The 27,915-nt window shown below is 47.9% G+C and overlaps 1 protein-coding gene across 1 annotated transcript in view; it reads right to left on the reverse strand.

Moving 5' to 3' along the window:
• PIWIL1 (piwi like RNA-mediated gene silencing 1) overlaps window positions 1-27,915 on the reverse strand; it is a 1,696,151-nt gene that overhangs the window by 556,432 nt on the left and 1,111,804 nt on the right. Inside the window, exon 13 of the mRNA XM_086942674.1 lies at window positions 16,916-17,103. Coding sequence (XP_086798800.1) covers window positions 16,916-17,103 — 188 coding nt within the window. The remainder of the gene's footprint in view (window positions 1-16,915; window positions 17,104-27,915) is intronic.

Below are 27,915 nucleotides of genomic sequence, written 5' to 3' on the forward strand. Positions count from 1 at the left end.
AGGGGCTGAAGCATGTATTATGCCACCCCTGGCTGGCCTCCTAAATTTGACACAACTGGCTGCATGACAGCTGGGGCAAAGTCGTGTAATCACCCTTTGCTGTAGATATAGTATACCTATATCTAACCCTAAAATGGACACACAGATTCCTATCAGTCACTCCTATGGCAGGCCTTAACAATCCTGAAGGCAGAGTGCTTGGAATCGTGTGAGATGGTGCTCTGGCATGAGCTGAGCCTGTCTGCAGCTTGCGGAATCAAGTCCTAATAGCTGTTCCATGATATCGCATACCATATACTCTTAAGTGCATTATAATCCTCGCGGTTAAATGCTATCTTTGGTATTGCTTTATCAAAACATGTCGAGTAAGGTGTCATACGAATTGGAATACTAACCCCTCGCCAATTCTGGCGACGGGGTTAGCATTCCACCCTTCTAGAGGGACACGACATGTATGTAACTGTGAACCCCGGTTAAAGTTCAACGAAGCCTCAGCTCCACAAAATGGATGCTGCCACCACAGACACGAGTCTGACCCCCTGCAGCTGGGAGTCCTTCCAGCGAGGGGAGCCTGGACAAAGGGTTTCCTGTCAGGGGCGGTGCTAGCACCGTCCCAGACATGGTTTTGTGTATCCTGGGTAGGCAGGGCTTTTCAGGAAGGTGACTGCTGAGTAGCACCCCGGTGCTCACTACGCATAGGCCAGTCAGAACCAGTTCCAGGGGCACACCAGCCCCTGGCCTGGGGAAGTCGGGCATGGGAGAGGGGTGTAACCACCCCCCTCCTAGTCCCACCCATAGGCAGGACCTAGTCACCGGGTCAGCCCCCTTTTTTAGTATAAAGATAGGAGCGGGCCCCCTGTTCAAATTAGATCATCTTTGGAATCAAGACACGACTTTCTGCGAAAGACATCAAGATTTCCTTCTTCAAGATTCTCCCTTGTGGCTAAGGAGTAGTCACCCTTCATCCGCAGGCACCATCCTAAGAACACTGCGGTCTGCTGCAAGTCCTTCTTCACGAATCCGACGACCCAGCTCGACGAGACCCGGCTTCCCTGGCACCTCTGACCTCTACTCACCTCTACAGCAAAGCTGAGAACCGTGAGTGCGACGAGACCTCGAGGGACCGACGATCGCCAAGACTGCACGACCTATTTGCAACAAGCCCACCGGGTGCTCCACTGGTGAGTGCTTTGGGGTCCGAGAAGCCCCAACCCTGAGCAGCTCCAGCACCGAAGATCAGCCCTCCAGCATCTCCACGATCTGCGTGGGGCCCTTCTGCTTTTGCGTGCTCACCGCGCTGTGTGGCTACTAGCCGGCTGGCTTGTGGCCTTCTTCACGACGCCCGACGACATCACTACTGCTGGTCTGGTTGCTCCAGACTGGCCCTTGCTTCCTTCTTCAAGAGAGGCACCCCGGACCCTCCTGGTCCACTCCAGACGCCATTTTGAGTCCACCGCGTGGGCTTGAATTTGCCAAGGCTTTGTTGCCCAATCCTGGGTCCAGCGACGCCGACAGCTTCATCCATCGTGGGACAGCTCGCTCCTCCATCCTGGTCGCCGACAACGCCTCCTGGTCCGTGAGATCTGCGAGCACAGCGTCACCCACTCACCTAGTCGAGGTGACTACCATCCGGTGCCCCCCTGGTGCCACCTGACTACTGGCTAGTAGTCTCGAACTTGGTCCCCTCTGCTTTCAGGTGTCATCTTCCTTCGATCCAGGCTTGGATCCATCGAACTTTCTTCACTGGTCGCCTGCCAGCAACTTCTTTCTTCCAGGCTCCTGGTCCGTCTACGAGGATTCCCGACGTCTTTTGAGACCTATGCAGCTGCAGCCCCTGGGCTAGGTAACTTCGGCATTTCGGTGCCCCAGCATAGCCTCACTATCCAAGGGTCAGGATCCACTTTCGTTTTCCTCCTACCAGGTCGGGTTCGCCCGAGAACACTAACTTTGTCATTACTAGCTACCATAGACTTTGTCCCGCATCACGCGTGAGAGTGCACACTCTGCACCCGAGTCCCCTAGGCCTCCTATAAGTAATCTGAAGGTTCTATAGTCAAGTCCTAGCGATTCCTAAGCCTATTAGTACTGTACTTACCTGCTAGTAATTTCGCATTCCACTTTCAGAGTATATGGTTTTCCGTGCCCCTCGGGCCTTTGTATATACTGTGCTAACTTAAGTATTTTCGTAAGAGTTTTGTTTTGTGCTTAGTACCCTGTCCTCATAAAGAGTACAGGGCTGTTGTGATTCTTAATAAATATCTTGTTTATTTTCATAACACTTGTGTGGTGTCCTTTCACTGGGTATTCAAGGGGTATATGTGTGGTAAACAGCTGGCTTAACACGCCCTCTCGAGTCTTTAGCCTTAGACTGCTCGTATCCATGCTACTAGGATAGCTGGTCTATAAGGTTGACTCACAACCAATCATCAATAAGGGTTGCTGGACTGATACATAGTGTTCACTAGAATAGTGAGCACTGCATATCAGGCCACCTTCTCACATTGGTGAGCAGCGGTTGGGATTTGAGCTTGCTGTTGTTTTACCACACGTATCCTAAGAATATCTTGTTGAAAGATCACATAAGTACTGTTAGGTACATATAACTTAGCTTAGAATACTCTGAGTTCTACTGAACCAGCTGTTGCAGCTCCTCAAGGCTTAGCACACCTTGGCTGCAACTCTTAGCAAGGGATCAGTAGGCAAACACATAGTGTAGGTAGGTGCATCACTTACACCACACTAGAAACAGTATGTCAGACAAAGGAGGAAACTCTGAGTCTCCCCTTGTGTCAGTGGACCCTCCACAGGTCCTCCCTTCCAGATATACTGTGCTTAGCTTCCATGAGTTACGACAGGTGTGTACCTCTAGGAAGATTAAGCAGGGGTCTAACCCCACAACCTCCTTTCTGATTGGTCTCTTGGAGACTTATGATGCCAGAAAGGCTGAGAAACTTCTTAGCCCTTCTAATCCAGATGGAGGTATGCCTCCCCTTGAGGGAACCAGAGGAGACCCTGACCTAATCCACCTCTCAGCTGAGAATGAAGAGGGGGAGGAGGAGGAGGATCCCTCTGGGGATGAGGCAGATAAGGGACAGGTAGAAGTCAGTAGACTAACCAGGTCCAACTTAAGCAGACATGAGATGGGTACTGGGGGAACCCTGGGGCCACTCTCAGGTCAGCTTAACATTGGGAATGGACGAGCTAGATCTCTATCAAGAGGCTCTGGCAGATCCCTTCAAACCAATGGCTCTCACAACTCTTCTCAAAGAGGGATGACTTCCCCTCAGAGGAGAGTGTATGAAGCCAAAGAAAGGGCAGCCAATCTGAGGATTGAAAGGGAAGAACTTGCCCTGGCCAAAGAGAGGCTTGCCTTTGCTAGAGAGCAACAGTTAAGTGGGGTAGTCCCCACTGGTGGCAGCATTGTACCTAGCAATAGGGAAAGGAGTTTTGATACAAAACACCTGGGTAAGATAGTGCCCCCCTTTAAACAAGGGGATGACATCCACAAATGGATTACTGCTTTGGAGAGGGCCTGCACTGTGCAAGGTGTTCCCCAGAGTCAGTGGGCAGCTATCTTGTGGCTCTCCTTTGAAGGTAAAGGAAGAGACAAGCTCCTCACTACTAGAGTGGAGGATGCTAACAATTACCAAATCTTGAAAAATACACTGATTGATGGGTTTGGCCTAACCACTGAGCAGTACAGGTTGCTGTTCAGGGATACCCAGAAAACTCAGTCTCAAGATTGGGCTGACTTTGTAGATTGTGCCACTAAGGCTTTGGAGGGCTGGTTGCTGGGCAGTAAGGTTACTGATTATACAGGATTGTACAATTTGATCATGAGAGAACAAATTTTAAACAATTGTCAGAACCAGTTGTTGCATCAGCATCTTGTTGACTCAGATCTGACCTCTCCCCAAGAATTGGGAAAGAAGGCAGACAGATGGGTCAGAACAAGAGTTAAACAGAACCAGGGCCAGAATCAAGGTGGTCAGAAGAAAGCACACCAGAAGGGTAAAGATTCAAAAGGGGAACAAAATGACCAGAAGTCTTCGACAGGTCCCCAACAACCCAAAGAGGGTGGGGGTCAGGCTCCCCAGAAAAAGAAAAACCAAGAAGGCCAATCTAAAAGGTGGTGCCAATACTGCAAAAGTAAAACTCACTGGTTTAGTGAGTGCACCAAGAAAGGAGGAGGGCAGACTCCTGCCACTGCAGCCCCTAAGGCACCTGTGCCCCTAGTACAGTCAGCAGTGGTAGTGCACCTCCCAAGGGTTTAGTTGGGTTAACCCTGGGTTCTGAGGGGGGTGACAACTTAGTTGGCACACTCACTCAGGCTGTCCTTGTTTGTACAGGGGATGTGGATATGTCCCCTGATATAAGTCCCAATACTTTGGGCAAATACAGACAGACACCTTTCATAAATGGAAAAATGGCTCAGGCCTATAGGGACACTTGTGCCAGTGTCACCATGGTGACACCTAACTTTGTGGACCCTGGACAGATCATGCCAGGTACAGATTTCCTGGTGACCAATGCAAGCAATGTCACTACCAGTCACAGTATGGCAATTGTAGCTTTCTCCTGGGGAGGGGTAACTGGCCAAAAGAAGGTTGTAGTTAGTTCAGACCTCCCAGTGGATTGTTTGTTGGGCAATGATTTGGAGTCATCACAATGGTCAGAAGTGGAGCAGAGGACTCACATGGAAATGTTAGGCTTGCCAGCACATGTGTTTGCTGTGACTAGGTCACAGGCCAGAAGATGCCCCACTGAACAGGTGCTGGATCCTGGAACAATGGACCAGACACCTCCCAAGAAGAAGAGCAGTAGGGTTAAGGCATTGCCTTCCCCCTTGCCCCAGGTTGTGGATCAAGTCTCAGAGGAGGCTGACCTACAGGACTTGAGGGAAACTGAGCCTAGAGAGTTTGAACTTGATCAAGTTGAATTCTTGGGTTCAGGGAGACCATCAAGGGAAGACCTGGGGAAGGACCAGTTAGACTGCCCTTCTCTTGAACCCCTCAGACAGCAGGCTGCTGCTGAGGCTGCTGGGAACGCCACAGGTACCCGCAAGGTATACTGGGAAGATGGACTCCTGACCACTGAAGCAAGAGACCCCAAGCCTGGCATGACCAGGAGGCTGGTTGTACCCTTGTCTCAGAGAGGTTTCCTCCTTACCTTGGCCCATGAGATTCCCTTAGCAGGTCACTTAGGCCAGACAAAGACTTGGGACAGGCTTGTCTCACACTTTCACTGGCCTCACATGAATGAGGATACCAAGGAGTTTTGTCGCTCCTGTGTCACTTGCCAAGCCAGTGGTAAGTCAGGTGGCACAACAAAGGCCCCCCTTATACCAATGCCTGTGGTGGGGGTGCCCTTTGAGAGAGTGGGGATTGACATTGTTGGTCCAATGGAACCCCAGACAGCATCAGGGCACAAGTTTATACTGGTGGTAGTGGATCATGCCACCAGGTATCCTGAAGCTATTCCACTTAGGACCACTACAGCACCTGTAGTGGCAAGGGCCCTAGTTGGAGTGTTCTCCAGAGTGGGCTTCCCTAAGGAGGTTGTCTCTGACAGAGGTGCAAACTTCATGTCAAGCTACTTAACTGCTATGTGGAAGGAGTGTGGTGTCAACTACAAATTCACTACACCCTATCATCCACAATGCAATGGGCTTGTTGAAAGGTTCAACAGGACCCTAAAAGGGATGATTCATGGACTACCTGAAAAGCTCAGGCGTAGATGGGATGTCCTGATTCCCTGCCTTCTGTTTGCTTACAGAGAGGTCCCACAAAAGGGGGTTGGCTACAGCCCTTTTGAACTTTTGTATGGGCATCCTGTGAGAGGCCCCCTGTGTTTGGTGAAGGAAGGATGGGAGAGACCTCTCAAAAAGCCTGCAACCAGCATAGTGGACTATGTACTTGGTCTCCGCTCCAGGATGGCTGAGTATATGGAGAAGGCATCTGAAAACCTTAAGGCCAGTCAAGAACTTCAAAAAGCTTGGCATGACCAAAAGGCTGTCCTGACTGTTTACCAGCCTGGGCAGAAGGTGTGGGTGTTGGAGCCAGTGGCCCCAGCAGCACTCAAAGACAAATGGTCTGGGCCCCACACAATTCTTGAGCAAAAGGGAGAGGTCACCTACCTGGTGGACCTTGGAACTCCCAGGAGCCCCCACAGGGTGCTCCATGTCAACAGGCTCAAAGCATATGTCGACAAGAAGGACATGAGCTTGCTCATGGCCATAGATGAGGGACAGGAGGAAGAGAGTGACCCTCTCCCAGACCTGCTCACTCAAAATCCTGATGATGGATCAGTAGATGGTGTTGTCTTTTGTGGCAGCCTCTCTGAACATCAACAGAAAGACTGTAAACAGGTTCTTCAGTCTTTCAGACATATGTTTTCTCTGACACCCAGTCAGACCAATTGGTGTACCCATGAGGTTGACACTGGTGACAGCCTGCCAGTTAAGAGTAAAATCTACAGGCAGCCTGATCATGTTAGAGACTGCATAAAATCTGAAGTGCAGAAAATGTTGGAGTTGGGAGTTATTGAACCCTCATATAGCCCTTGGGCTAGCCCAGTAGTTCTAGTGCCAAAACCTCACACCCAGGGTGGTAAGAAAGAGATGAGGTTCTGCGTAGACTACAGGGGTCTCAATGCAGTCACTAAGACTGACGCCCACCCAATACCAAGGGCAGATGAGCTTATAGATAGATTGGCTTCTGCCAACTACTTAAGCACATTTGACTTAACAGCTGGGTATTGGCAAATCAGGTTAGCTGAGGATGCCAAGCCCAAGACAGCATTTTCAACCCCTGGTGGGCATTATCAATTTGTGGTAATGCCCTTTGGTCTGAAAAATGCACCTGCCACCTTCCAAAGGTTGGTGAATCATGTTCTCACTGGGCTGGATGACTTCTGTGCAGCATATCTGGATGATATTGCTGTCTTTAGCTCCACCTGGGAGGATCACCTGGTCCACCTGAGGAAAGTGTTAGAGGCTCTGCAAGCAGCAGGCCTCACTATCAAGGCCACCAAGTGCCAGATAGGGCAGACACAGGTTGTATACCTGGGCCACCTTGTAGGTGGAGGCCAGGTTCAGCCACTGGAGAGCAAAATACAGTCAATCAGGGACTGGGCTCCTCCAACCACCCAGACTCAGGTTCGAGCTTTCTTGGGCCTGACTGGTTACTACAGAAAGTTTGTCAGGAACTATGGATCAATTGTGACTCCATTAAATGAACTGACAAGTAAGAAAATGCCAAAAAAAGGTTCAGTGGACAGCAGGCTGTCAAAAAGCATTCGATGACCTAAAGCAGGCCATGTGCACAGCACCTATCCTTAAGAGTCCAGACTACTCCAAACCATTCATTGTCCAAACAGATGCTTCTGAGTTGGGTGTGGGAGCTGTTCTATCTCAACTGAATTTTGATGGTCAAGACCAGCCCATTGCTTTCATAAGCAGAAGGCTGACTCCCAGAGAGAAGAATTGGTCAGCTATTGAGAGGGAGGCCTTTGCTGTGGTTTGGGCCCTGAAGAAGCTGAGGCCATACTTGTTTGGCACTCACTTCAAGATTCAGACTGACCATAAGCCCCTCTTGTGGCTAAATCAGATGAAGGGTGAAAACCCCAAACTGCTTAGGTGGTCCATTTCCCTACAGGGGATGGACTTTACAGTGGAACATAGACCTGGTACTGATCATGGCAATGCCGATGGGCTCTCCAGATATTTCCACTTAGAACAAGAAGACTCACCTGGTCAAGGTTAGCTTATTGTCCCAAAGTTTGGGGGGGGGGGGGGGGTCATGTAGGAGAGTAGGGTCTGCAATCCTATGATCACCCAGATCTTTTGCTTTTGTTTCACTGGTTTACGACTTTCTCTGGCTGTGGGCCTGCCAATCAGACCCACAGCCTGGCTGTTCTCTCTCTAAATTACAACATGTACCCTAGGTGCATTTACCAATTGGTACTGGGCCACCTTATCAGACCCTGTAACTCAGGGCATAGGTGTACCCAGGGCCTACCAGGGGCTGAAGCATGTATTATGCCACCCCTGGCTGGCCTCCTAAATTTGACACAACTGGCTGCATGACAGCTGGGGCAAAGTCGTGTAATCACCCTTTGCTGTAGATATAGTATACCTATATCTAACCCTAAAATGGACACACAGATTCCTATCAGTCACTCCTATGGCAGGCCTTAACAATCCTGAAGGCAGAGTGCTTGGAATCGTGTGAGATGGTGCTCTGGCATGAGCTGAGCCTGTCTGCAGCTTGCGGAATCAAGTCCTAATAGCTGTTCCATGATATCGCATACCATATACTCTTAAGTGCATTATAATCCTCGCGGTTAAATGCTATCTTTGGTATTGCTTTATCAAAACATGTCGAGTAAGGTGTCATACGAATTGGAATACTAACCCCTCGCCAATTCTGGCGACGGGGTTAGCATTCCACCCTTCTAGAGGGACACGACATGTATGTAACTGTGAACCCCGGTTAAAGTTAAACGAAGCCTCAGCTCCACAAAATGGATGCTGCCACCACAGACACGAGTCTGACCCCCTGCAGCTGGGAGTCCTTCCAGCGAGGGGAGCCTGGACAAAGGGTTTCCTGTCAGGGGCGGTGCTAGCACCGTCCCAGACATGGTTTTGTGTATCCTGGGTAGGCAGGGCTTTTCAGGAAGGTGACTGCTGAGTGGCACCCCGGTGCTCACTACGCATAGGCCAGTCAGAACCAGTTCCAGGGGCACACCAGCCCCTGGCCTGGGGAAGTCCGGCATGGGAGAGGGGTGTAACCACCCCCCTCCTAGTCCCACCCATAGGCAGGACCTAGTCACCGGGTCAGCCCCCTTTTTTAGTATAAAGATAGGAGCGGGCCCCCTGTTCAAATTAGATCATCTTTGGAATCAAGACACGACTTTCTGCGAAAGACATCAAGATTTCCTTCTTCAAGATTCTCCCTTGTGGCTAAGGAGTAGTCACCCTGCATCCGCAGGCACCATCCTAAGAACACTGCGGTCTGCTGCAAGTCCTTCTTCACGAATCCGACGACCCAGCTCGACGAGACCCGGCTTCCCTGGCACCTCTGACCTCTACTCACCTCTACAGCAGAGCTGAGAACCTTGAGTGCGACGAGACCTCGAGGGACCGACGATCGCCAAGACTGCACGACTTCTTTGCAACAAGCCCACCGGGTGCTCCACTGGTGAGTGCTTTGGGGTCCGAGAAGCCCCAACCCTGAGCAGCTCCAGCACCGAAGATCAGCCCTCCAGCATCTCCACGATCTGCGTGGGGCCCTTCTGCTTTTGCGTGCTCACCGCGCTGTGTGGCTACTAGCCGGCTGGCTTGTGGCCTTCTTCACGACGCCAGACGACATCACTACTGCTGGTCTGGTTGCTCCAGACTGGCCCTTGCTTCCTTCTTCAAGAGAGGCACCCCGGACCCTCCTGGTCCACTCCAGACGCCATTTTGAGTCCACCGCGTGGGCTTGAATTTGCCAAGGCTTTGTTGCCCAATCCTGGGTCCAGCGACGCCGACAGCTTCATCCATCGTGGGACAGCTCGCTCCTCCATCCTGGTCGCCGACAACGCCTCCTGGTCCGTGAGATCTGCGAGCACAGCGTCACCCACTCACCTAGTCGAGGTGACTACCATCCGGTGCCCTCCTGGTGCCACCTGACTACTGGCTAGTAGTCTCGAACTTGGTCCCCTCTGCTTTCAGGTGTCATCTTCCTTCGATCCAGGCTTGGATCCATCGAACTTTCTTCACTGGTCGCCTGCCAGCAACTTCTTTCTTCCAGGCTCCTGGTCCGTCTACGAGGATTCCCGACGTCTTTTGAGACCTATGCAGCTGCAGCCCCTGGGCTAGGTAACTTCGGCATTTCGGTGCCCCAGCATAGCCTCACTATCCAAGGGTCAGGATCCACTTTCGTTTTCCTCCTACCAGGTCGGGTTCGCCCGAGAACACTAACTTTGTCATTACTAGCTACCATAGACTTTGTCCCGCATCACGTGTGAGAGTGCACACTCTGCACCCGAGTCCCCTAGGCCGCCTATAAGTAATCTGAAGGTTCTATAGTCAAGTCCTAGCGATTCCTAAGCCTATTAGTACTGTACTTACCTGCTAGTAATTTCGCATTCCACTTTCAGAGTATATGGTTTTCCGTGCCCCTCGGGCCTTTGTATATACTGTGCTAACTTAAGTATTTTCCTAAGAGTTTTGTTTTGTGCTTAGTACCCTGTCCTCATAAAGAGTACAGGGCTGTTGTGATTCTTAATAAATATCTTGTTTATTTTCATAACACTTGTGTGGTGTCCTTTCACTGGGTATTCAAGGGGTATATGTGTGGTAAACAGCTGGCTTAACACGCCCTCTCGAGTCTTTAGCCTTAGACTGCTCGTATCCATGCTACTAGGATAGCTCGTCTATAAGGTTGACTTACAACCAATCATCAATAAGGGTTGCTGGACTGATACATAGTGTTCACTAGAATAGTGAGCACTGCATATCAGGCCACCTTCTCACATGCTTGCCCTTGTATGTTGTGCTGAATAAAATACTTTAAACCTAAAAAGTGAGGGATTGCCAAGAAGCATAAGCTCAGTCTGATCAGTTTTCTATTTCAGGAGAGATTGTTTCATCCATCTCGTTACCTCTTTGAGGCAAGGACGAAGACGGATGGAGGCCTCGTCAGCATGGTTCAGAGCAACAACCAATTGGGTGTCATCTCCCTAAGTGACAATATGCACCCCAAAAGGAAGAACTATGTTGGCAAGAGGGGGCAATATAGTCTTTAAAAAAACATTGTGCTCAGAGACTACCCCTGCGGGACGCCACAGTAAAGAGACAAGGGGTCTGAGATAGCCTCACCCTCAAAGACGTGGAAGGAACAATTGCAGCCAGGTCAGAGCAGCTCCCGACACACCCAGGTTACTGAGTCGTTCGACCAAGATACAGTGGCTAACCGTATCAAAGGCTGCACTAAGGTCTAATAGAATCACAGCCAAAGAGCCTCATGCGTCGATGATATTCCTAGATTCGACAACTACTTGTAGGGCCGTTTCTGTTCCTTGACCTGGGCGAAAGCCTGTTTGAGAGGAATGAAGAAGATTAGAAGCCTCTAGGTGTCTGGATAGCACAGAGTTGACGTGCTTCTCCACAATTTTGCTGATCCCTAGAAGGAGTGAGATGCGCCAGTAATTAACAAGGCAATCAGGTTCGAGGCTAGGTTTTTTCAATAGGGTTCACCATAGCTTTTTCCATAGTGGAGGGACCACACCGGTGGATAGTGAGAAATTAATTGGGTCCAAAATAGAAGGACTAACTGATTCATCCACTAATTTCAAGATTTTGGGTGGAGCCGGGTCACTGGGTGAACTACTTTTTACGAGTGCAGAGGTTATCTGGAGAGTATCATCATTTATTAGGTGGAAAGCTTCCAGCGGTTGTTCTCTGCTCCAGGAACCAACAACCTCTGGATGGGGACTAGTATAATAGTCCGTCGAGGTGAAGGCATTGCATATTGTTTGAATCTTGTTATAAAAGTACTCAGCGAGTTTGTTGCGACGGCTATCTGTTTATTCGAGAGTATCAGGGGTTGATTAACTAAAATACCCGAGAGGTAGAGCGTGGGTGAGATTCCAATTGAGAACTGGAGGTTCTCACAGTCAAGCAAAGGGCTCCCGAAGGTTCGGCAAATGAGGTGATTTTTATAAATGTTAGCAAACCCTCCTTTGCCTGAATTCCTGTGCAGCCTTTGCAATGCGTAGTCAGGAGGTAGAGTTTGGACGTTGTTTGGGTCAGAGCCTGAGTACGTCCAAGTCTCTGTGAGGAATAAAACATTGGGGCTTTGGTACATTAAAAGCATAAACAGCTCTGAACAGTGTTTAGGCAAGTATCTGCAGTTAAGCAGTAGCAATTAAACATTTTGACCGACGGGTGTGCAGAGGGAGAGGTAGGCAAATGCGACCAGAGGTTAAATGTGTAGTGCTCACAACTAGAGACTAGGTTACAAGGGTTAACTAAGTGGTTGCAATTAAGTCTATAGACTGAGATTAGCTGTTTAAATTGACCTGTAATATAGGTGTATCTATCAGGGTTGGGGGAGCAGGGTGTCTGAACCCTGGCCCAGTCCGGACGCAGACAGGCTTTCCTTTGGCGCACCAGCGTCGGCGCGGACGCATCATTGGGGTCTTAAATAGCCCAAGAGAAGTGTGGCTCAATGGTTAGAGCGGCAGACCCTGATGCAGAGGTCTAGCCCGGGACCAGGGTTCAATTCCCCGCCTCGGCGGGTCTTGGGCTCAAAAATTCCACGGACCTGATAATTCTCGCCGCGGTGCCTATTCCAATCATCGAGTCCCACTCTGCAACTCTGGGCAATAGCTTGCTTAATCTCCACAACCGCACCCACAACGCTAAGGATGCCTGGCCTCCACCTTGGGGGTGTCCAGGAGTGGACGCCTCACAGGGAAAGCAAGGATAGGTTTCACAGCGGTATTCGTACAAGCGCCTTGAGACCCTTGCGGGTGAGTAGTGCACTATACAAGTATCAATTTACATTTTTTTTTAACAAGCAGGGTCGAGCGACTAGAACACTGACCCAATATGGCTGCCAAAGTGCGAGTGCTGGTAAGAAAACCCCCTCTCCCCCCACCCTCGAGCTATAACACAGCTCCGGTAGCAAGTATAACAGAATAAAAGCGTGCCACAACACAATTCTAAAAGATTACAAATTCCCCACAATTGGTTTTTAAAGTCGTTAAAAAGTTCTTTCCGAGCCCCCTTCGCGCCTCGAAGCAGCTTTAAAGACTGGCTCCTTTGTTCACCAATACAAAAACAATTTGCTCCGAAATGAAAGCATGTACCAGAGAGTGCATCCTGGTGGAATGCTAGCAGTCCAGAGGAGAGGGCAGTAAGGCTAGAGAAGACAATAATAATTAGCTGAATGACCAAGAGATGCGATTTGATCATCTCTAAATTTTTTAGAGAATTACAAGAGCAACCAAGTCAGATCTAGAAAAGCTTCAACATGCATGTATATCTCCGGTTAGGGAGAGGCTGTGCCAAAGGTTTTTCACTGAGGCAGAGCCAAATGTTCTCTTGCAACTATCTATTCATACGACCGTATATTTTAAAATTGGTGGGGAAAAAAATGTCTTAAGAAAAATGGTCCAGACAACTGCGTCATACATGGCACCAAGGACACGAATGTCACTGAATTTATTGATAGCAGAGCAGAGGTCCAAGCCTGTATAGGTGTGAAGTAGGGGAAAGGAGAAGGGAGAAAACAAAAACTGGAATCGCCAAACATTTAGAGTGGTGAAAAAAGATAAAGGGGTCAACATAAAGATGATGACCTGCCAGAAACAGATGGTATTTAAGTGTTGATACTAGCAAAAGCCACATAGCAAGGAATAATTTTCAGATACCACAAGCATATGTTGTATAGATCATACAAGAACATTTAAGACATAAGTGATGTGTTCAAACAGTAAATCTTAGGAGACTATTTCTGAGAAGTTGGCCTGATATAAGATGTCCACTATTCTAGTGGGCACCCTGCACCAGTCCAAACGACCCTTATGGTGATGGTTGTAAAGTCAACCTTACAGACCAGCTATCCTAGTGGTAGTATAGACAAAGCAGTCTTAGGCTGAAACTTCAGAGAGCATGTGAAGCCAGTTGGTTTCCCAATATTAATCCTTTGAATAGCAAATGAAAGGACACCACACAAGGTATAAATAAAATATCTATGTATTTATTACTAACACAACCCCTCTGAACTCTTTATGAGGTCAGAAATCGAGACACAGCTTAAGTTACTCAATAAGCATACTTTAAGTTGCACAAATACAATTCTGCCCTAGGGGCCTCTCGAACCATATACTAAGTAAGTGGTATAAGAACCACTTCAGGAAAGGTGAATAGGCCTAGGGCCCAGAGAATCGCTGGGGCTACACTGAACAATCATGGGATTGGAAGTAGGAGGCCCATGGGAGGCGTGTGCAGAGTCTAAACACACACGCAGGTTACCATAGAGTTATAATGGGAACTTAAAAGTAACAAAGTAGTAGATATTGGACACTTCCGGATGGACTACGATAAAACCCCTTTAAACTAGGACACTTTGAGAGTCAACACCCTGGGGCGCACCGGAGTACTCTAGTTACCTCACCCGGGGAAGCCGGTGCATAGGTGTTCTTTCGTGTCGGGTTTCGTTGCCGTTTCCTATGAAAAACTGCAAGAAAGTGCTGCAGGCGACCAGGAGAAAAATGTCCGTGTGGATCCAAGGGGGGATCGGAGTAGCGAAGAACCTAAAAATCAAAGGGGACAGAGTTTGGGTCACTAGCCAGGAACCAGGCGATGTCGAGATGCAATCAGGTGAGGTGAAGCTTGTCTCTGCAGCCACGAGGACCAGGAGGAGTCGACGAAGACCAGGAGCTGGAGTCGAGCTGTCCCACGAAGGATCTAGTTGACTGCGGTGTCGGTATCCGGATTGGACCCAACAAGCCTTGGCAAATGCAATCCACGCAGGATGGGAAGATTGGCTTCAGTTCAGACCAGCAAGGTCTGGGGAGCGTCTCCTTCGCAGGGAAGCTGGAGCAAGCCCGGAGCAGCCAGGCAAGCAGTGTAGTTTCACAAAGAAGTCTTCGGAGGGCTCACTAGCCAACAGGCTGGCAACTGGGAAGACTGAGCTGAAATGCAGGCGCAGGCCCCACGCGGCACTCGTGGAGTGTGGAGGGCTGAGCTTTGGTGCAAATGCTGCTCGGGTCTGGGGCTTCTCAAACCCCAATGCACAACTTCGAGGGTACCTTAAAAGCTGCACGGTTAGCAAAGAGCAGGTAGTCCAGGATGTCGGGTCCCACGTCTCTCGTGACAGTCAAGGGTCTCAGCTTTGCTGTGGATCGGAGTCAGAGAAGTCTGAAAGTCCAGTTCCTGAGTCGCTAAGTCTTCGGGTTCCGGCGGGAGCGTCGACAAAGCAAACCAGCAAGTTACTGGTGGTGCCTGTTTGCACAGGGTGGTCACTCCTTGACCACAAGGGAGAGGTCTTAAGTCTTCCAGTCGATATGAAACGTCGAAGGTCAAAGAGTTTGTTTCAAAGTTTCTTTCCAGGATAATCTAATGTCTCTAGACACTGCCCCTATCTTTATACTAAACTAAGGGGCCGGATTACCTGCTAGGTCACTGCTATGGGTGGAACCTGGGAAGGGGGTGGTTAAACCACTTTCCCTTTGTCCAGTTTCGCGCCAGAGCTGGGGCTGGAGTGCCCCAGCAACTGGTTTGAACCGGGTTATGCATGGAGAAACTTTTGTGCCCCAGGCAGTATCTGGAAAAGCATCTTTCCATTGAACCCACCCTGCCCCAATACACTACAGGCTGTCTGGGGACAGGAAACCTATTGTCCAAGCCGCCCTTGCCGGAGTTTCGTCCAACTGCAGGAGGTCAGACTCATGTCTGTGGCAGCAGCATCCATTTTGTGATGCTGTTTAACTTTAACCGGTTAAAGCAGTAACTACATGTCTTCTCCCTCTAGAAGGGTGGAATGCTACCCCCGGGGGGGGGGGGGGGGGGGGGGGGGGGTAGTAGTCCAAAGTGTTTGATACCATACACTACATATTTTGATAAAGTCAAACCAAAGTTAGCATTAACCGCGAGGAGTATAATGTACTTAAGAGTATATGGTATGGCTATATCATAGAACAGCTATAAGAACATGGTTCCGAAAGCTGCAGACGGGCTGAGCTCATGCTAGACCACCATCTCACATAAAACCAAGCACTCTGCATCTAGGATTGTTAAGGCCTGCCATAAAAGTGACTTATATGTATAAGTGTGTCTATATATAGGGGTAGATATAGGTATACTATATCTAAGCAAAGGGTGATTACACGACCTAGCCCAAGCTGAGTGTTCAGCCTGTGGTGTCAGTTTGGATGGCCAGCCAGGGGTGGCATATTTCATGCTGCAGCCCCTGGTAGGCCTTGGATGCACCTATGCCCTGGGTACCTATGGTAATCTATACAGGGGCTCACAAAGGTGACCCAATTCCCAATTAGGTATGTACCTAAAGAACATGGTATCAATTTAGAGAGAGAACAGCTGGGCTGTGTGTCTGATTAGCAGGCCCACAGCTACACTAAAGTCGAAAAACCTGAATATCACAGCAAAAAGTGGGGGTGACCATAGGAAGCAGACCCTACTCTCCTACACTATTACTTAGATCAATAGTGAGGAATTTAACTGGTTAAGTCATGTAAAGACTTTTGGGTCCATGCCAATGAGGCACAGAAAAACAAACCAATTCCAGCATGCATGCTAGTACCTTGAGACAGCAGAGCTGCGCCCCAGGCTGCTCCGTGCCACCTGGCAGGACAGGAGAACTAATGCTCAGGAAACGTTTCAGTATCCAGTCTGGAGCCTGAAGAATGTGTACATTTTCATAGGAAGGCATGGATTAAGAGATGCTAATTTTTCAGATCTGTGGCACAAACCGCTCTAGTTTACAAGGGGTTGCATAACTCCGGATCCTTCTCTGTCCAATGGTCTTTAAGGGAACAATAAATGAAGTAATCAAATATGAAATTCTCAAATGAGGTCGGAAAAATCTCACACTTATGCTTAAATATATATTGAGGTCAGATAAATATTTTTGTATAGAACGGAAATTGCTTTACTTTTAAACAAAACAAAGTCCTACATTTTAATCTACAGCATCCAGTTTAGAGGAGAAAAAATAAATTACCAGTAAAATCTCATATGGATTCACCCTACTGTTCAAGAGTCATAAAATAAACCAAGGTAAAGAAAAACTTAAACAAGTGTTATACCAGATCATGTTCCTAAAATACTTCCAAATATTATGATATACTAGTTCAACTCCATAAGTGACTATTAGAAACATGTGCAGTCAACTACACTTACATGATTGCTTTATTCATTTTGATGCCCATAGAAGGGGTAACCTTGAAAAGATTCTGCACAAGCGTGTTTGCAGCTTCATAGTTTCTTCGAGTATAGATCAAAAGCCAATTATCTAAAGACTTCGCACTTGTCAACTGCAATCCTCGTGTCTCTTTTGTCCAATCTGCAGTGTGTTGTGCATAATCTAGCTGTAAAGGAAGTACAGTACAAAGATTTAAGTTTTTTAAATCTCTCTAAAAAAATGCAATAAAATGTTTTGGCAAAATGACAACGTGTATCTAACTGAAACAATAGAAAGAAGAGTATAAGAGTGCATAAAACTGGTTTAAATTTGCTTGAATAAGAAACGTCAGATGATTTAAATTCCACGTACAATCTTGCTCTGGGTATGCAATATGAAATTAAGATACTGTCCTGTAAATGTAGTTGTCCAGTATTTGATTCTTTGATATATTTACATGCTTGAATCATTCTCCATCGTCAAAATGGGAGTAAAGTGGTATATTAAAATAGCAATGCAAAGTTAAACATAGGCTAGAAAGGCCCATGACTTTAATTTTGCAGCATACCATAGTCATTGTTTAGAAAAAGAGACCTAGGTTTGAACCAATCAGACTGTCAACACTCCGAAGAGAAGCTCCAGTAACTCAGATGTTTACAGCACAAGTGTAGGAGAAACACTCAGAAGAGAGAAGAGAATGTGAGCTTTCCAGGGGAGCAGGGTGGGTAGCTTGTTTATCTATGAAAGATTAAAATACTGGAGAACTACAGTTACAAGCAAGTAACTTCTTTTCCTACTCCAGTATTGAAATTGTCAGATTCACATTCTTGAATCCTAATCAATAGCAGTTATGAAGCAATTTTTTTTAAAGTGTCAAGAATGTACAAAATACATTAACATCGTTGTTCATAAAGTATATATTATGTATATGTAAGCATAACAAGAATATAGTGCAAAGAAAACAATGTGCATAGCTAGTAAAGGACAGTCGGAAAAAAAGTAAAGTTCACAGTTACTGGACAGATGTCGAAGTACCGCCTGACCCACTGCTGTGTCGCTGCGACCAGGAGAGTCCGACCAGTAACGCTAGGTAAAAGTGTTTCTATTCTTACCCGCTGGCCAAACTAGGGGTGCCTGGTTTTGGGCCTCGAGAAGGCCTTTGACTCCGTGGAGTGGGATTATCTTTTTGCAGTATTGTTCAATTATGGTTTTAGGGCCACATACATTGGAAAAGTCAGGCTGCTTCATAAACTAGCCATGTGAAAACGGGTCCAAATATCTCTGAATCCCTTGCAGTAGGTCGCAGGACTTGTCAGGGAAGTCTCTTATCCAGTCTTCTTTTCTCCTTGGCAAGGAAACCATTGGCGGAATGTGTTTGCACCCGGGTAGACATAGGCCCACCCATAGGAGATGGGAAGCAAACTATTTCTCTGTAAGTAGATGATATTCTAATGTACGTGAGAGATGTTCATTCTATCCCATCCTCATTGGCTCACACTTCAAGAACAATTGTTGCTTACCTGTAAACAGGTGGTTCTCCAGTATTGGTGTCTTTCATAGATTCACATGCTTGAATATTCCCCGTCGTCGAAGTGGGAGTCCCATGGTACATAAAATAGCAATAATGCTAAATATATATATATATGTGAAAACATAATACATAATAAAAGAGGTAAATACAACTGAAAAACCTCCAAAACAATTCCTACATAGGAATGCATGGTAAAGCGAAAAAACCACTTGTAACACATTAGCGTCATTATGTTAGTCCAAACTACAGCCAATCAGGCGCAAGCACCCTCTAGAACCTTCTCCTCAGAAGCTCCAGTCCACAGAATTTCTACCGCACCATGTGTGAAGGGGGTCTCCCTGAGCTCTGCTCAGTTCTTTGCCTTGAATCTTCTAGTTCAAGTCTTCTCAACATGTCAAGTAAGAAGTCTTTATTCAGACCTTGCTCTTCTTGTGGGAAGCTGCGTCTTTTTGATAAGGACCTTCACCAGAAGTGTATTTATTGTCTCTACCCTGAGCATGAAGTTGGCAGCTGCAAGTTCTGTAGAACTTGTTCTACAAAGGCTCTGAAGGACAGAGAAGGCCGACTTCTCATTTGGCTCCAACGTCTAAAACACAAGGATTCTGCTCTGTCAGATGCAAATAGTTTTGAATCTGGTCCTTCTACAGCAGCCTCCAAGCGTGGTAGTGTGCAGGATATTCCTTCTCCTTTCCTCCCACTTCGATGACGGGGAATATTCAAGCATGTGAATCTATGAAAGACACCCCTAATACTGGAGAAACCTATTTGCCGATGTGTCGGGCTGCGTGTCAATGCGGCAAAGTCCTCTTTAAACCCCATTACAGAATCCACCAGGACCTTGTTTATACCTTCAAAGGGAACCAAGTAAAATGGTGTGCAGATTCAATTCATTACCTAGGAATTCACATTTATCAACAGGAAGCCAACCTCTTTGATGGCAACAGAGAGAGAGCTACGACTGCCATCCAGGCCCAGCACTCCTTTGAGGTACCCTCCCACTATCTGTCACTGGTAGGATTGCTCTCAGCAAAATGGTGATCCTCACCCAGCTTCTCTATTTCAAAAACCTACCCCTCTATGTCCCCCCCTCTTTTTTCACTGAGTTGGAGAGAATAATCAGAGATTTTATTTGGGGTACCTCCCGCCACACTGTTTCCATCAAAAAGCTTTACCGACTCGCAGGACGTGACAGCCTTGCAGCTCCAAACCTGCAGCATTATTACTTTGCTGCACAACTACAATGGATTGCCAGATGACTGGCCTCTCGCCAGCTTACGGACAGCCATTCCCCATTCCGATTGAAACTCTCAACATGGCATCTGCAAGACGAGCAATATGAGCCCCAAATGCATACAGCTATTTTGGACAATTTTCTCATAATACGTGGACAGTGGATTCCCCCGCAACTGTGTGAAGGCATGAAGCCGACTCTCAGGGGCGTAGATGGAATAGTTACTTACCTTTGGTAACAATATATCTGCTAGAGACACAGTCTAGCTGCAGATTCCTTAACTTAGAATATCTCCCTAGGCGTCAGACTGGATCTGAAAAATCTTTTTTTTCCTAGCAATACCTCTGCACGCCAGGAGGCGGCGTCGCCTAGCTCCGTCCTGATGTCAACTGAGCCATATATGCCCCTCCTGGTGTGCTGACAGTTTTCTACAGGAAACTTTTCAGCGTCACAACGCGGAGCCATGCAAAAACTAATAGCATAGGAACAGTGTGTGTTAAAAAAGAGCAAAATCATTGAAATAACAACGATAACATAAAAAAGAGAATCAAAAGGAAGTTGAAAAAGCACCTAGTACCCGGAGGGACTAAAGGGAGCTCACAGAGCACTTGCTGCAAGCAAGTGCCCAACAAACTGCCAAGCTGTGCCCCACCTCGAGGGGGTAATGGCTGCGGCACAAAAGATAGGACAAGGCAGACACAGCTTGTCACCACAGGAGGGAAATTAAAAGAACTACCATATTGAAGCAACATGTTGCAAGACAGGTGACTAGAAGTGAAAGACCACAAGAAAGTTCACTACACACACCCTCCAGGGATTGAAGGAGTGTAACACCAAAGAGAACCTAAACCAACCGACTGCCACAGAAAGATGGAGGCACAGAGTGGATGGCGAGTGCAAATTAAAAACAGAATAACTCCACGCATGAGGAACACAGGCGGAGGAACATGAGAAGGAAGTGAAAAGTATAGACCTCAACAACCTTAAAACGTGGACGGAGTGAAGAGTTATAGGGTTGGAAAACCAAACAACACCCCCTACGAAAAATGGAAGGTGCAAGAACACGTCACCAACCAAACACTAGGACGGAGCGGAGGACGAAGGGCCCAAAGCAGAACACACCCTACTCCAGTGTGAGGTGCGAGAGCACACCTCCGAAAGCCCAAGGCCACCAGAAAAGGTGGGGCTAGGTGGAAGAACCATATGAAAAGGCTTTCGCAGAGCGGGGAGGATGGGCGGGTGTTAAGGAATCTGCGGTTAGACTGTGTCTCTACCAAATAAAATGTTACCGAAGGTTAAGTAACTCTTCCATAGTGACATCTAGCTGCAGATTCCTTCACTTAGAATGATACCAAAGCAAGACCTCATAGCAGGAGGGTCTGCGAAACAACCACCAACATCCAGGAGAACATATTTGTCAAAAGATTGTATGAAACACGGTGGAAACCACAATGTTGGGAAACGGACATTAGGCCAAGAAAACTCCGTAAGGAACATGACAACGGTAGAGCATACCGCTTGAACATACACCATAGCGGATGCCAAAACGATACAGGGGTCAGTCCGAAAACTGTCTGGCCAAGAACTGGAGCCGCAACAGGAGGCATGTCTGTGTAAGAAAAACACACATCAATGTGTACCCCTTGGGACATGCGACAACAGTGGCAGGGCCAAACTCACAGTCTAGTGACAACATAGACAAGAGAGTCATCATGAAGCAAAAGCTCAGTAGGTAGGCATGCAGCCACACGTACCACCGTGAGGGAACAACTTGCAAGCCCGAAACACATAAGGGACTCTACCCCGAAGGAGAGAGTAAGCAAGAGGGCCAGATACTAGGGCAAAAAGAACCTAGTATGCAAGCACCCCCGTGGCGTGTAGAACCTACAACATATACACAAGGAACAGGAAGATTGCCATACATACGTGCAGGGACGAAACCCTAAACAGGGGAGTCCGTCAATTGGTGCCGCTGTACTGATGTGTGGCAGAACACTCACAGAATGCAGGAGGGAACCTAGACGACGAGACAGTCAGTAAGGGATTGATAAAATGCACAGACAGAAGCCAGTCGCCAGAAGCACATATCGCCATAGACACAGTCTACCGAAAAGGAGAATGCCAAGAAGTAATGCTACCTAAAGAAGCAACTGTGCCAGAAATGGGAGTAAAAACTCACCCCCATAAAAACAGCTGGTGGGAAGCTAAACACCAGTGCTACAAATGTGAGTAAGAACCCACACCCGGAGAAACAGCTGAGGTGGAGCACAGATCCGGTGGCAGAAAGTTATAGCGAAGAGCCACCCTTTGAAGTAAGAAATGTGCACAGGGCCTAAACTCCTGTCCTGCAAGAAGCAAGGGTCCCGAGAACCCACTAGGGAGCTGGGGTAGGAGGCAACACACAGTCGAGACTGAGCCGGCGGTAACTCCCCTCGCAATAGGCAAGAACCCAGACAGTGCTTGAGACACAAGAAATAGTCAAACATTGTCAACAAAGCTTTATTTTGATATGCGATATCATTTACAAATTAAAAGACAATCCATAATAAATACATCAAAAAGAGAATTTCATCTAAAAAACTTATTTTTTTACAATGAATAGATAAAAAATGTATTTAACTTTTGCAGCTTTGTGGGAATTTATAAACTGTTAATTATACAAATTCTTCATAAAGCCATTAATATAATCAACCATGCCAAGCTTAGAAATTTAGCCACCCCACAGGCTAGGGTTGTAATGGCATCAGCCTTAAGTATTCCAAGTGCAACAGAGTGGTCCCTGGTTTCACGCTGCAAGCACACAGGTTTAAGCCATTTCAATCTAGGTTTTATATAGGCTGGGCATACGATGAAAAAGTGGGGGATATTTTCAACAACACCTGCACAGTTTGGACAGTCCACGGGCGTTTGGTGCGGGGGCTTCCATTTGCTGGTACGATAGCGAAGAGGAAGGGTACCCATTCTAAATTGGATAAAGAGAGTCCTTTCTCTCGTCTTTGTAATAAAGTCCAGATAGGGCCCCAGGCGAGGTATATGCTTGTGTTGACGAAAAACCTCAGTCAGCCTGCCTTGGTTTGGGTCCCTCTGCTCTTGGTTATCAACCCATGCCCAGAATGCTCTCTTGGTTTCTACCTTTGATAACACTGCCCCAGACTCCCAAGCAGTTAAAAGGCCAGTGGCCAGAAGAAGCTTCCTTATATTAGCTAGCCATCCAATCGTATGCGATCCTTGGAGATTCAAGACCTCTCTTAGGCCCTCGGCATACCTGGAAAGCTCTGGAATACGCAATAACCGGGCCCAATACAAGAGAGGACGCAGAGTGACTAGGTCCTTAATTGAACGGCAACCCAAATCACTCAGAAGTGGTTTGGTTGGAGTGCCCCTCGGGAGTGAAACAAGCTCCCTAAAGAACTTGTTTTCTGTAGTGACTAGCACATCTACACATCCAAAGCCCCAGAGTTCTGCTCCATATAGGGCACAGCCTACAGCTTTTGCAGCATAGATTTCCAGAGCAGGAGCAATGGGCCTAGAGGTGGATGTGCGATGTTCCCTCCCTAATACTCCTACTACCCGTTTATGATTTAGGGCCATTTTGTCTATGTGTAACTGCCATTTAAATTTATCAGAAATTCTGATGCCCAAATAATCGAACTATTTGACGCGCTCCAGTGGCACCCCGTCGAGAGCCAAAGTAGATCTAGACCATCTACTTGGGTTAAAATAAAGGAGCTTTGTTTTGGAGGTGTTAATGACAAGACCCCTCAATTTGCAAAACAAGCAGAAGCGATCCAACAGCTTCTGTAACCCTGCAGGAGTTTTTGATACTAACAACATATCATCCGCATAGAGTAATACGGGAACTTCATCACCTGCTAGGACCGGGGCATCGGCATTAATTTCAAGCAAAAAAGAGACTACGCTGTTCACAAAGAGCATGAATAGTGTAGGTGCCTGTACGCATCCCTGGCGGACGCCTCTATTCACAGGAATTGTATCCGCTTTTTGCTCCTGTGATCCCCATCTAATACAGGCGTAGTTTCCATCGTGCATGCGGGCCAAGAGGTTCAGAATGGGCAGAGGAATCCCCATCTCCTGCAGGACCAGCCATAGGCGGTCTCGGGGGACCAAGTCAAAGGTGGTCTTCAGGTCAATAAATGCCAAATAAACACCGCCTTTGCCAATGGTAACCACCTTCCAATGCAAGAGTGCCAACCTGAATGCCTGATCTATCGTGCTTGTGCAAGCCCTGAAGCCCGCCTGAAACTGTGAAATGATGTTGTTTTCATCTCCAGGAGAACCCTGCCAACCAACTTCTGCCCAGCGTCTATAAGGCTTATTGGACGGTAGTTGGCCGGGTCCCCCCTGGAGTCCTTCTTATAAATGGGAATTACTTCGGCCCCCTTCCAAGAATTCGGGACCGTTGAACCTTCCAGCAGGGCATTAATGAGGAATACAAAAAAGGTGGCCCATTCCTCGACATTAGCTCTAAATAAATCGCCCGGTATGCCATCTTGTCCCGGGGCCTTAGCGGGTACAATCCTGTTAATAGCGGCCACCCCCTTCTTCTCTATCCTAGGGAAGGAACCCTGAACAGGGGCAGCTACCATCAAACCACTTAGGGGCCCTAGGCTACCTGTTTCCTCATCCCCAACATATAGCTTCCTAAAGTGCTCAAACCACTCCCTGTCGGGTATATGATTGGGGATTTGGTCCGGATCACAACCATTAGATCTTCTCACTAAAGCCCAAAAGAGCTCGCAGTTCTTTGACTGGCTCGCTTCTTTCAGACTATCCCAGTGTGATTCTTCCCAACCCCTCTTTGCATCAACAATCGCTTGCCTATACTGCTGTCTTGCTAACCGAACCTCAACAGGGTTATTAGATTTGATAGCAAGTATCAAACTGGTTTTTTTCATTCTACAGTTTCTATCAAACCACTTCTGTACTGGCTTGGCACTCATCGGACGCTACTTACTGGTGTCTACAAACAAGGTGCCAATCACGTCTATAGTATCAACATAGATTGTTTCCGCTGCAACGGACCCAGCCTCATTCTTACATGCTGCAGTGTGAGAAATTGGCCTGATATGCAGTGCTCACTATCCTAGTGATCACTATGTATCAGTCCAAATGACCCTTATTGATGATTGGTTGTAAGTCAACCATAGACCAGCTATCCTAGTAGCATGGACAAGAGCAGTCTTTAGGCTAGACTCTAGAGGGCGTGTTAAGCCAGCTGTTATACCATCACATATAACCCTTGAACACCAAGTGAAAGGACACCACACAAGTTGTTATGAAAATAAAAGGATATTTATTTAGAACACAACAGCCCTGGACTCTTTATGAGGACAGGGCGCTAAGCACAATACAAAGCTCTTAAAGAAATACTGAAAGTCGCACAATTTACACAAATGCCCGAGGGGCACGAAAAACCATATACTCTGAAAGTGGAATGCGAAATTACTAGCAGGTAAGTACTACTCTAATAGGCTTTAGGATCGCTAGGACTGGACTACTGAACCTTCAGATTACTAGCAGGAGGCCTAGGGAGATCGGGTGCAGAGTGTGCACTCTCACGCGGGATGCGGGACAAAGTCTATGGATGCTAGATTTTGTAAAGTTAGTGTTATCGGACGAATCCGACTAGGTAGAGCTGAAATGAAAAAGGATCTGGACCCTTAGATAGTTAAGCTATGCTGGAGCACCGAAATGCTCAGGTTACCTAGCCCAGGGGCTGCGGCTGCATAGGTCTGAAAAGACGTCGGGAATCCTCGTTGCAGTCTATGGAGCCTGAAAGAAGAAGTTGCTGGCAGGCGACCAGTGATTAAGTTCGATGTGATCCAAGCCTGGATCGGTGATGGAGGATACCTGTAAGCAGAGGGGACCAAGTTCTGAATCACTAGCCAGTGATTAGATGGGCACCAGGATGGCACCGGATGAAGTCACCTCGACCAGGTGAGTGGGCGACGCTGGGATCTGCAGTCTCTCGGACCAGGAGGCGTTGTCGGCGACCAGGATGGAGGTGCGAGCTGTCCCACGAAGGTATCTGCTGTCGACGTCGCTGGACCCAGGATTGGGGCAACAACTCTTGGCAAATGCAAGCCCACGCGGTGGACTCAAAATGGCGTCTGGAGTGGACCAGGAGGGTCCGGGGTGCTCCTCTGTTGGAGGGGAGCAAGGGCCAGTCTGGAGCAACCAGACCAGCGTTGAAGATGTCGTCGTTCGTCGTCAAGAGGGCCACAAGCCAGCAGGCAAGTAGCCTGACAACGCGGTGAGCGGCAAAGAGCAGAAGGGCCCCACGCAGATCTCGTGGATGCTGGAGGGCTGAACTTTGGTGCTGGAGCTGCTCAGGGTTAGGGCTTCTCGAACCCCAAAGCACTCACTCGAGGATCCCTCGGCGGTCGTGCTGGATAAGTGTAGTGCAGTTCTGAAGATGGCCGGTCCCTCGAGGTCTTGTCACACCCACAAATCTCAGCTGGGCTGATGATAAAGGTAGAGGTCAGAGGTGCCAGGGAAGCCGGGTCTCGTCGTGCTGGTCAGTCTGGTTCCGGAGGAAGGACGTACAGCAAACTGCAGGTTACTTAGTTGGTGCCCGCTGATGCAGGGTGACTACTCCTTAGTCACAAGGGAGAAATCTTAAGAAGAAGTCTTGAGTTCCTTTCGTAGAAAGTAGTTTCAGGATTCAAAGATGATCTAATTTGGAAGGGTCCCCGCTCCTACCTTTATTCTAAAGAAAGGGGCTGGTACGCGACTAGGTCTGCCCATGGGTGGGACCAGGAAGGGGGGTGGTTACACCCCTCTCCCATGCCGGACTTTCCCCAGTTCAGGGGCTGGTGTGCCCCTGGAACTGGTTCTAGCCGGCCTATGCATAGTGAGCACCGGGGTGCCACTTGCAGTCACCTTCCTATTCAGCCCTGCCTACCCAGGAAACACAAAACCCTGTCTGGGATGGTGCTAGCACCGCCCCTGACAGGAAACCCTTTGTCCAAGCTATCCTCGCTGGAAGGACTCCCAGCAGCAGGAGGTCAGACTCGTGTCTGTGGTGGCAGCATCCATTTTGTGGAGCTGAGGCTTCGTTTAACTTTAACCGGGGTTCACAGTTACATACATGTCGTGTCCCTCTAGAAGGGTGGAATGCTAACCCCGTCGCCAGAATTGGCGAGGGGTTAGTATTTCAATTCGTATGACACCTTACTCGACATGTTTTGATAAAGCGATACCAGAGTTGGCATATAACCGCGAGGATTATAATGCACTTAAGAGTATATGGTATGCGTTATCATGGAACAGCTATTAGGACTTGGTTCCGCAAGCTGCAAACGGGCTCAGCTCATGCCAGAGCACCATCTCACATGATTCCAAGCACTCTGCCTTCAGGATTGTTAAGGCCTGCAATAGGAGTGACTGATAGGAATCTATGTGTCCATTTTAGGGTTAGATATAGGTATACTAAATCTACAGCAAAGGGTGACTACACCACTTTGCCCCAGCTGTCGTGCAGCCAGTTGTGTCAGATTTAGATGGCCAGCCAGGGGTGGCATAATACATGCTGCAGCCCCTGGTAGGCCCTGGATACACCTATGCCCTGAGTTACAGGGTCTGATAAGGTGGCCCAGTACCAATTGGTATATGCACCTAAGGTACACTGTCAATTTAGTGAGAGAACAGCTAGGCTGTGGGTCTGATTAGCAGGCCCACAGCCAGGGAAGTCGTAAACCAGTGAAGCAAAAAGCAAAAATCTGGGGTGATCATAGGATTGCAGACCCTACTCTCCTACATGCAGAAAGCCTATTTAGTCTGGGCACTAAGTATTTCACCTAGGGTGCTTAATCTTTGCTCATTCAAAATAACTTTGGCCATTTGAGGAACCTATTACAGTTGGATGGTAGGACTGCCTTTGTTAGCATTCTCAATCCAGTGGTAGAAGTGTCCTCCTTCCTTTGCCACATTTCCAACATTGTGAGGGACAAGGGGTTATGATCGCTATCTATTGATAGTATAATGGTCATATCAACCACAAACTTCCATGACCTCCTATCAACCAATATATAATCGATTCTGCTTTGACAGGAGACCCTGTTGTATGTATTTACTCCCGTTACGTCAGAAGATGTACGCCCATTTACAGCTCTTAGCCCAAATTCAAGCATTAAGGCATTCATTTGAATGACCACCGGGGACCATTTCTTCCTTGGCTCGAGCGACAAAGAGGGAATGCCACATCTGGCATCCTC

Source organism: Lissotriton vulgaris, chromosome 11, assembly GCF_964263255.1.
Source record: "Lissotriton vulgaris chromosome 11, aLisVul1.2, whole genome shotgun sequence".
In the NCBI taxonomy this organism is placed as follows: domain Eukaryota; kingdom Metazoa; phylum Chordata; class Amphibia; order Caudata; family Salamandridae; genus Lissotriton; species Lissotriton vulgaris.